General features: G+C 36.0%; 2 protein-coding genes across 2 annotated transcripts; both read left to right on the top strand.

Moving 5' to 3' along the window:
• The first annotated feature begins 1,659 nt into the window (after nucleotides 1–1,659).
• LOC107412592 (transcription factor MYB46) lies at nucleotides 1,660–4,588 on the top strand. The gene is made up of 2 exons (XM_016020395.4): nucleotides 1,660–2,078; nucleotides 3,131–4,588. Exons 1-2 carry the CDS (start codon nucleotides 1,804–1,806, stop codon nucleotides 3,849–3,851), a joined length of 996 nt encoding a protein of 331 aa, XP_015875881.3. The 5' UTR covers nucleotides 1,660–1,803; the 3' UTR covers nucleotides 3,852–4,588.
• A 2,028-nt stretch (nucleotides 4,589–6,616) lies between these two features.
• Nucleotides 6,617–10,371, top strand: LOC107412615 (dicarboxylate transporter 1, chloroplastic). Its single transcript, XM_016020423.4, has 3 exons — nucleotides 6,617–8,019; nucleotides 8,849–9,070; nucleotides 9,717–10,371. Exons 1-3 carry the CDS (start codon nucleotides 6,892–6,894, stop codon nucleotides 10,077–10,079), a joined length of 1,713 nt encoding a protein of 570 aa, XP_015875909.2. The 5' UTR covers nucleotides 6,617–6,891; the 3' UTR covers nucleotides 10,080–10,371.
• The last annotated feature ends 474 nt before the right edge of the window (nucleotides 10,372–10,845 follow it).

Here is a 10,845-nt window from a genome sequence, read left to right as displayed (position 1 = left end):
TAGCAAACTAATCTATGTTCTAGAATATAATTACCTTGCTTTGTTTTTTGATTTGCGATCTAACTAGTTAGCATTAGCCTTTGGGGGTTTCTTATTGTTTGTAGATTTAAATGTTATCCTTGTTCCTCATTTGTTGAAAAAAAGATGCAGAAGGGTATTCAAAAAGCTGTTTGATTGCCATTGAAACATAAGGGAAAATTTTTCTATGATCTTGCTTCTAATAGATGCTAAGACTTAAGTCAATGATCAGTTGCACCATTTCTTTCTTCCTAATTTCACATGATTCATGATCCCTGTTATTTCCCACATGAAAATAAAAAACTGAAAATTTTTAGGCAAAAAAGATCCTCATTTACTTGAATTATAATCCATTGAGCTTTACAAATGTTGAAATCTCTTTACCGTTTTGAAAAAATATATATATATATATACATATATATATATATATGCACTCCTCAACCTCAAGTATGTATTATTGACATATCTTGATTTACTGCTAGTTAAGTTCTTTCATCGAACACTTGGAGATAAAATATTCTGAAGTCAAAAAATATAATATATATATATATAAAATCAAGATTGGCTATGATAGTAGACTAACTGATGTCATCAATCTTAAGTGAGAGCCTAATGAAGTTCGCGAGCAGAGTTTGGTATACCTTACAATCTCTGTTTCCTTTCAAAATCACCAAATGTTCCCATCTAATCATAGAGATATTGGTCGTATTGTAGGTGGTTAGTAGGGGATTGCCTCCTCTTCCCCTAGCTATAGCTTCTTTCCCACACAAAAAGAAAAAATATACCTCCATAAGTATAATATATAAAACACAAATAGAAAAAGTAAGAATTTGTTAACCCTTTTGGCAATACAAAAGATATGACATAGGTTTGAGAGAAAGCTCCAAATCTCTTATTTTGTCCCCTTTTCTCAAACTTTTTGAAAAATAAAAATTTTCTATATACTGGTGGAGTCTGTTCTACTTTATGTATTATTAATTAAATACATGAAAGCCTAAAAACATGTGGATCTTATGGCCAATCAAGAAAGAAGGCTTGGGTGTGATCTCAAAAATATAGTTTGAATTTGTGCCTCAACATTGATATTATGATTGATTGTATTACGCTTCATTACCTTATTCTTTATCTTCATCTACACGTGTGACGAGAAGAAACACAGAGAGAGAGAGAGAGAGAGAGATTATGTGAAGTGGAAGCAAATAAGTTGGCTTGGATATAAAACAAAGTTATATTTATATATATGGCTATATAAATAAAAATATTATTATTATTATTATTATTATTTTTATCTTTCAGTCTCACTATGATTCACTTAGATATGTTGATTACCTTGAGAATGAAGAAAATTGGTTCCAGAAAAAAAAGAATAAATAAATAAAAAGAAAAAAGGGGAAAAAAAAAATGAAAAAAAGAAAAGAAAGAAAAAGACAAAGGTCCTGGAGTCAAAGACAAGACGACCACCTATCTCTCTCATACCCCTCAGGTCCCCCTCCAAACCGTTTTCTACTCAGACTCATCAACCAACCCTTTCTCTCTTATCTCTCTCTTCCCTATATTCTAAGCAAACCCCACAGCCATTACCATCATCATTCCCACCACATGAAGTTTCTATCTCTCTTTTTCTCTATAAAGTCTTCACAGATTTACATCAAACCAGTTGGGAATATCCACCAACAAGGGAAGAGAATATTGATCATCATCATCATCATCAGAAGGCAGAAGAAGCCTCTTCTCTCTGTCTCTCACTCACTCTCATCTCTTTCTCTTTCCGTCAGTCTTTCAGAAATGAGGAAGCCAGAGCCTTCTGGGAAAAACAACTCCAATAACAAGCTTAGGAAGGGCTTGTGGTCACCAGAAGAGGATGACAAGCTCATGAACTATATGCTCAACAACGGTCAGGGTTGTTGGAGTGATGTAGCTAGGAATGCTGGTTTGCAACGGTGCGGCAAGAGCTGCCGTCTTCGTTGGATCAATTACCTGAGGCCTGACCTCAAGCGTGGAGCCTTTTCTCCCCAAGAAGAGGAGCTCATCATTCATTTGCATTCCCTTCTTGGCAACAGGTCCATTACTTTATTCTCTTTATGTGTATGTTATAAGTTCCTCATATATATATATATATATGCTTTTCCTACCTATTTTTGAATTAGGAATTGGAGAAGCAATTCTCTGATATACATCTGTTATATATATGTTTTATACATACATAGTTCATGTAAGTACATCTACGGTTAATCGTACTTAATTTGTGAATTCAAGGTGGTGATGTATGTACGTGTGGGTATATATATATGTGTAGTAAAAGTATATTGATAAATACTTTATATATGTCACATAGTGTGCGGGGACACCTTTATTAAGATATCTCCAAGGGACTGATAGTGACAGGACTAGAGTAATTATGATCATTTAGATTAATGAAAAAGTTAAGTGAAATACATATATATATATATATACCAACTCTTTAATATGTATAATATTTTCTTTTGCTGTTTCACAGCGTGCATATTTATATAATATATAATTGACTGTATATATGTATTCCAATCATTCTATGCAGAATAAAATAAAAGTTGATAAGGACATTGGTCTTTATATATATTTATATGTATGTATGAACATACATATATGTCCCTTTGAGTCGAAGATACTCCAAGTCTATTAATTTTTTGTTTATGTAGTAAGCTAGCCTTCCATCCCATGCAGTATTTATAACTGGACATTACAATAATTAGTGCAGTTTCTCCAGCCGACAAGTGAGTCTTACTCTCTAATATTATTCAAATTTTGTGTTTTTAGTCGTTTTTTGTTTGGTGGCTATATAAAAAAGCTTAAACATATATATATATATATATATACAATTGATAAGAAAATTGTTTGATACCATTCATGTCCACATCCATCCGCACTTTGAGTTGAAGACACTCCATATATAATATATATTTAAATTAATAAACACCTTTAATATTTTGTGTTTTTAATGTCGGCAAATTTAGCATGCAAATCATGCATATATATTCAGGAAAACATTAATTAGAATATTCAAGTCTAGCATATGATAAGATTATTAGACTGACATATTGACTTTTTTTCAAAATCGTCTATTTTTTTAAAGGTGGTCTCAAATTGCTGCCCGCTTGCCAGGGCGAACAGATAATGAAATAAAGAATTTCTGGAATTCCACAATAAAGAAAAGGCTAAAGAATTTGTCATCCACACCCTCACCAAACACAAGCGACTCATCGTCGGACGCCATGGAAGCTCTCAACATAAATCCGGCCTGCAGGCAAGACAGTGGCATGTTATCCATGTACATGGATTCATCACCAACATCCATGCAATCTCAATGGAATAATATTCACAGGGCGCCGTTGCCGGTGCTCGAACATGGCCTAAACGTGTTTGGTGCAAATGGGTATTTGAATTCATCATCACAATGCATGACACAGATGGGGATAATAGGGGGTTGTGATGGTTTTTTTGGAGATCATAATAATGGAGGAGGAGGAGGAGGAGGAGTACTGTTGGGTGTTGCTGATAATATTGGGGCAGAGGGAGAGCTTTTTGTTCCTCCATTAGAGACTGAAGAAAGTTTCAAAAGTGAGAGGTCAATACATGGTAGGAACTGCAACAATGGCAATTATTTTAATACTAGTACTAATACTAATAATGTTGTGGCCAAGATTAATAATAGTGATAATGTTAAGAGTGAAAACCTAGCTGGGGGGGTTGAGAGTTGTTTCCAAGATGATCAAGATCAGCTAATAATAGGGGATTGGGACTTTGAGGATTTGATGAAAGATGTCTCTTCCTTTCCTTTTCTTGACTTCCAATAGTTTTTTAAAAAAAACACAAAAAAACCAAAAACAGCTAGCTAGCTAGCCTCCATGCTTTTTCATATTTCCAGCAAATTTTTTTTTTCTTTTTTTTTGTTTTATTTGTTTTTGTTTCTCTCTCATATCTTGTCTCTTTTTACCATTTTTCACTTCTTTCAAATTTTCCAAAAGAACCTAGTCCATCATACGAATCTTAAGGGAGAGTAAGTAGAATAACAGTGTTCTTCATATAACACCTTCTTTTTTCGTGCCCTTAGCTTTCTTGGTTTTGCTTTACAAGCAGGCCACCAAAATTTTATCATTTTCCATGAAAAAAAGTGTAAGTTTTTCATATAGGTTTAGTTGGATGGAGAGGAAGAGTCTGAAAGAAATAAAAGGTCACTATTTGGGGGGTATATATGATAGAGTGACCGTGACAGTAATCTCTGTGTTTGTGTCTACACAATTTGTCCATGATGTGAAGTTGAATATATATATGATCATTTTGGCCAATTCAGGCATATATATATATTGCTTTCCAAAGCGTTATATACTTGTGAAAGGAAGATGTGTATAGCTTCATATATAAGAGTAGGATTTAGTCCATCGTTGCATGTACAAAAACTCATCACTCGTTCTTATTATGAATATGTACAAAAGTTTCATTGTTGAGGGGTTGAAAATTAAATTGTTTTTAGCCAGGTGTTTAAAAATTACTAGGATTTGTACATCTTTGATGGAGATATAAATATACAAATTCTCTCTCTCTCTCTCTCTCTCTCTCTCTCTACATACAATCAATCTACCTAAATTACATGCATATTCCTTACAAATTAATAGTCAATAAGCTATTATTTTTCTGTGGAATTTGAAAGTTGCTTCAAATGGGATTTAATTAAATTATATATGTGTTTATGGTTAACACGTGTCCACTTGGGGCCAAATATATGAATCACAACTAGTACAAAGTAATTATGACACCCCAAAAAAAGGTAATAGAGTAATTAAGTAGTTTTGTCTTGGTTATTGGTCTCATTGTAAATATGGAAACCTTTTTTTTTTTTTTTTCCCCTATTATTTTAATTAAGTTAGTTAGGCTAGGCGAAATGGGGGTTTTGATTTCCAAGAGTAATTATAACTCCTTTACCCTGGCCATTTCCCAGTGGCCAATGATAATTATTAAGCTCAAGAAACAATCAATGCAAAAGGAAATTGAGTAATTTGGCCAACTTATTAATTAATATTCAAATTAAGTGAATATAAAGCAAACTTCAGAATATGACTTCACTATAGTTTTTTTCTTTTTAATATATATAATTAGTTATAGAAGAAGACAAGGTCACCATTTTCACTTGAATGACACATGAAAGAAAGAAAGTGCTTTACTAAATCATTTCCCCTTTAGATTTTAAGCCTTTCCATAACTAACATTTTTGTGAAATCAATGATTCATCTTGAAAATTGAATTAAAGGCCTAGCTCTTTTTATTATTTTCTTTTCCAATTTATAAATAATTAATGTATATATATATATATATATATATAAGTGGTTGGCGATGATTACGCCTATGTTTCATGGAAATGAGATCAGATTGTTTGACAATTTTGGCAATTAAAACCCAACTTTTTAAAGACGTTTAATCAAAGCTTAACTACTTGATCCATAAGCTTTAGTTTTTACATAGACCAGAAGAAAAAGGCTGATCCAAAAGTGTGAGGTCCATATTTTCCATGGATAAAGATTGATGGAGCTACTATTGAAGTGGCCCATGGCCCAATGGACCAACTTTTGGTGAAACCAATAGGAGATTCAACAAAAATTAAAAATGAAATGATTTTTGATTTTTTTTTTTACTATTTGATAAGTTTTTTAAAAATACGTATACATATTTAAAACAATTTTTTTTCAAAAAAAAAAAAAATCTATATATATATATATATCGAGTTGTCCTTTGGAGACCCGATTTAGCAAGTTATATTTACCACATTTAATTACTTGATGTGTGGCTCTATGGGAATTTGGATCGATCTCTGTCTTTTTTATTTTTTATTTTTAATTTTGATTTTTTATTTTTTTCTTAATCTGATATTCTTACATTATTACCCCAAATCACTTTCCATCCATGTCTCGAACCTTATGGTCTGGGCATAGGTGTGGGACGTGCTCGTACCCAATATATTTTTTTAAATTTTTGGCTGAAAGTGATTTTTGGATGTCATGTATTTGATATTTTGTTTCTATGCGCCTTGTGAGAGACTCTTGTCTGCGTACGCAAATGGTTGGAACACAGTTAATGAAATTTCCATGTGCACATTATGTGGTGGCTATTTGGTGACCTTTTTATTCCGGGGGTACATACGTCATTTCACTGCCAAAGAACTTCTGGCTCAGGTTCTGTTTCTGTGGTTTTTTGGCTTTCTCTAATTAGATCTTCCCACTGGCCAATGGCCACACGGCTCTATTAATCCGGCCTCTATCTGTCCCTTTCACATATCTGCCTTTTACTCACTTGCCTCACTCTCCTCGGTCCCACATGTAGAAAGTCTTCCCCCTCTCTCTCTCTCTCTCTCTCTTATCCAACCATATCGTGCCACATCCACACAAAACTCTTTTCCATTTCCCTCTCTAATCCACGTCAGCTATATCCTACCCATCCACTTTTCGCCACGTCTAAACATTTTACACTGTGTCTCTGGCGCATGTTAGAGGGATTCCGTGTTCTGTTTTTTTAATTTTTTATATTTTTTTTTTAAATTCAACAGTCCAACCTGGCAAATGGAGATCTTCGGCGGAGATTTCAACCACATGACTGCGTTTGCAAAGTCCACCCAAACTCAACCTAATTCCATGCCCACCGTATATTCCAATGACATAATCAACCGTCCGATAACCATCTGACGGGAGACCATTCGTCCTTCACCGCAACATAGAAACTATTAAAGTTTTCACTTTTTTTTTTTTTTTTACTGGTTTTTTTTTTTTTTTTTAATTAAACTTGTAATTTCCTCCATATGCTGCTGCTGCTGCTTCTCTGAGCGCCGCACCAGATCCTAACCGTAAGATGGCGTCCCTCGCCCTCACCGCTTCTCCTTCTGCAGCTTTTCACACTCTCAGATCGCGCGCTTCCGCTCCAAAATCCGCTTCTTCCACTATCCATACCCGACGCGCTTCCCGCCCAAACCCGCTCAGAGCTGCCGGACTCGGGAGGAGTCTCGGCTCATTCACTTCCATCAATGCTTTTCCCAAACTCGCTAAATCCCCTCGCGTTTTAGCGCCTTGTAATCCCGGTTTCAGCGTCAAGGCCTCCGCCGCGGCTGGTGGAGCTTCTGTAGCTCCGGCGTCTCCGCAGCAGCAGCCATGGCAAGGAGCGGCGATGAAGCCGCTTCTGGCTTCCATTGCCACGGGAGTTATTATCTGGTTTCTTCCCGTACCTTCCGGTGTCTCCCGGAACGCGTGGCAGCTCCTGGCGATTTTTCTGGCAACCATTGTCGGAATCATCACGCAGCCTCTGCCGCTCGGCGCCGTGGCTTTGTTGGGATTGGGAGCTTCCGTGCTTACCAAAACCCTAACATTTGGCGCGGCGTTCTCTGCTTTCGGCGATCCAATCCCGTGGCTTATCGCTCTCGCTTTTTTCTTTGCGCGAGGTTTCATCAAGACCGGCCTTGGAAACAGAATTGCTTACCAGTTCGTTTCCTTGTTCGGTAGCTCGTCGTTGGGATTGGGATACAGCTTGGTGTTCAGTGAGGCACTGTTAGCGCCGGCGATTCCATCGGTCTCTGCTAGAGCCGGTGGGATTTTTTTGCCGTTGGTGAAGTCTCTGTGCGTTGCCTGTGGTAGTAACGCCGGCGATGGGACAGAGCACAAATTGGGGTCATGGTTGATGCTGACTTGCTTTCAGACTTCCGTGATTTCGTCGTCGATGTTCTTGACGGCCATGGCGGCGAATCCTTTGAGCGCTACTTTGACGTATAATACGATTAAGCAGACACTTGGGTGGACCGATTGGGCTAAAGCCGCAATTGTGCCTGGTTTGATTTCGTTGGTTGTCGTCCCGTTGCTATTGTATTTGATTTATCCACCTTCGGTGAAGAGTAGTCCCGATGCACCCAAGCTTGCGAAGGAGAAATTGGAGAAGATGGGGCCGATGACTACCAACGAGATTATAATGGCTGCGACTCTGCTTCTAACGGTAAACACTTTTTTTTTTTTCAATTAATCTTTTAGTTACTTGCAATTGTTTGTCTCAATTTGATAGTTTTTACTCGTTAACTTTGGCTCTTTCCGTTGACTGACTGTCAGAGGAAATGAACTATGATTGCCAGTTTGCAGTTTTCAGTGTTTTACTGGGTTCAACGAGTTTTAGAATCTAGTTTGGTCAGTTGAGTAAATACGATTATAGCTTTCAATACCCAAAAACTTGAAATCAAATGTTGAGATTTTGAAGCAGTTATTTACCTGGTAGGCACACCCCATCATGGTTCCTCTTTGATATTCTTAGTTTAAAAGAAAAAATATTGACCTTTGTTACATAGAATGCCCTGTTCAGAACTTTATAATGTGAAATAAGAAAAGAATACAATCTGTGATTCTTTGTCTTTTAGGTAAATATTGATAAATGTGAAGCGCATTTAGGCTTCTGCAGTATACAAGTCATGGCTCTTATATAGTTTGTTAGTTGGCATTCTCCTGATCATAAAGTTTGGTTTTTCTTTTCCCTTTTAAGTTCGTTTGAATTATTGTTGAATCCTTGGAACCTGTAGGAACAAAGTTCGTTTGAATTATTGTGAATCCTTGGAACCTGTAGGAACTTGGAACATGATTTGGGATATTAGCATGATCGTCTTTGTAAGTAGCAGGATAGTTTTGTGACAATTTCATCATTGTTACATAATGCTGATTCTTAAAAGAAAATTATGGTTACTCATTTGGCCGTGGCAAATTAATTTCACCCTCCAATCATATTTATTCATTCTCATTTTTTTTCTTTTTTTGTTTTTTCTTTTCCCTCATCGTGTCAGGTGGGCCTTTGGATTTTTGGAGGCATATTAAATGTGGATGCTGTTACGGCTGCAATTCTTGGATTATCTGTCCTCCTTGTTACTGGAGTTGTGACATGGAAGGAGTGCTTATCTGAAGCAGTTGCCTGGGATACTCTCACTTGGTTTGCTGCACTTATTGCCATGGCTGGGTATCTCAACAAATATGGTCTCATCTCGTGGTTTAGCCAAACCGTTGTTAAGGTTTGTCTTTTTTCTTCTTCTTTAACCTATTGTTATTTATTATATAATTTGAAAGCATAGATTAAATTCTAAATGATGAGAAACTTTTATACACTTTATATCTCCCTTCTCGCACATAAAAAGTGCCCTGTTGTAGGAATTAGTATTTATGTATTAGCTGTTTATGGTTTTCCACTCATCACGCAATTCACATGATGAAATTCTATAAATATCATGAACCTTTTTACCAGAGCTTTAGTAATGACTTGGAAGTAAAATGGTTAAAAATCTTCAATATGTGGATATTGCCCTAGAAATTTACAAACATAAGGGGATGGGTATTGCATTAGGATAATTTTTCATCATTCGACTATTTAGCCTTGTATATATTCTCTGACTGAATGAAAGATAGTCCTCTCCCATCCTACATCCTCCCCAGTGGGGGTAAATTTTAGACCTTGGTTTCTTATATAAGGTCTAGGAGTTTAGGCCCTTAACCTGCTAGTAAGAGAAGACTTGAGTGAGAGGTAGCCCTGCCAATTAATTAATTCATCCAGTGTCAAATACTATGCTGATAAGTGTAGCATAGTTTCGTTTTTTGTTTGTCATGATTTCTACATTATGTTTATGAAGCTATCTTATAATAAACCATTCTATTCTTTTGCAGTTTGTTGGTGGATTAGGTCTTTCATGGCAGTTGTCTTTTGGCATTCTGGTTCTTCTTTATTTCTACTCTCATTACTTCTTTGCAAGTGGAGCTGCTCATATTGGTGCAATGTTTACTGCCTTCTTGTCTGTCGCTAGTGCTCTAGGCACTCCACCATACTTTGGGGCAATGGTACTTGCATTCCTTTCCAACCTCATGGGAGGTCTGACTCACTATGGTATCGGGTCAGCGCCTGTTTTCTATGGGGCTAACTACGTACCGCTTGCAAAGTGGTGGGGCTATGGATTCATCATATCTATTGTCAACATTCTTATTTGGCTTGGAATCGGAGGGGTTTGGTGGAAGGCCATTGGCTTGTGGTGAGGGAGTTGGAAAACTTTGCCGATACAAAATTAAGCATTTTTTTGTGATTTTTGCTCTCCTGGAAATGCAGTTTTTTTTTTTTTGGTTGAGGCAGCTGTTAAAATCATTATTTTCCATTCTTTTGTCTAGAAATAACATCTATTGGTGGCTTTTATGGAGAACTTGGGTGGTATACATACCAGGTCATTTTAGAGGAGATGCTTGAAATTGTACCCGAAATTTTGACATTTGAAAATTGCCTAATTTATGGGGGTGATTATTTATATTATAGCAATTCTGTTTTTTCTTGCTAGTTATTGTCTCATTTTGTTTTTCTCCGTGGCTTATAAGCAGAATATTGGCAACTAGCAAGAGGAGATAACCGCTGGGAATAGACAAACTCCGAGCTTGATCTAAAGAGCAATAATATTAGTTTTTTATTGATAGTGTTAGTAGTATTGATCATCATAATTTGTCGGAGAAAAGTTAGAATAAACAGGTATAAATAAAGGGTATATTATACTATACATTTTTAGATTTTTCTTAATGACGTTATAAAAATATAATAACAGAGATATCCTATTGTAATAAATAAATAAATAAATAAATAAAAACTTCAAAGTGTGGAGTATACTTATAAATAAATCACCTGCGTTTTCATTCACTTCAACTTCGGAGTTCACAGATTGAAAAGACTACACGAAACAATCTTCAAGAAGAAAATAGGAAACTGAAGCATATCAAATCACACCCGAAAAATTAACAAAAGCGGCAGGAGTGAGGAGAG

This window comes from Ziziphus jujuba, chromosome 10, assembly GCF_031755915.1.
Source record: "Ziziphus jujuba cultivar Dongzao chromosome 10, ASM3175591v1".
Classification (NCBI taxonomy): domain Eukaryota; kingdom Viridiplantae; phylum Streptophyta; class Magnoliopsida; order Rosales; family Rhamnaceae; genus Ziziphus; species Ziziphus jujuba.
The sequence above is the reverse complement of the archived record's forward strand: the minus strand, read 5'-3'. Positions and strand labels throughout refer to the sequence as shown.

Coding starts and splice junctions, on each gene's coding strand:
- LOC107412592 (XM_016020395.4), top strand. CDS start 1,804: ATGAGGAAGCCAGAGCCTTCTGGGAAAAACAACTCCAATAACAAGCTT. Junction 2,079..3,130: donor CATTCCCTTCTTGGCAACAG/GTCCATTACTTT, acceptor ATTTTTTTAAAG/GTGGTCTCAAATTGCTGCCC.
- LOC107412615 (XM_016020423.4), top strand. CDS start 6,892: ATGGCGTCCCTCGCCCTCACCGCTTCTCCTTCTGCAGCTTTTCACACT. Junction 8,020..8,848: donor CTGCGACTCTGCTTCTAACG/GTAAACACTTTT, acceptor TCATCGTGTCAG/GTGGGCCTTTGGATTTTTGG. Junction 9,071..9,716: donor TTAGCCAAACCGTTGTTAAG/GTTTGTCTTTTT, acceptor ATTCTTTTGCAG/TTTGTTGGTGGATTAGGTCT.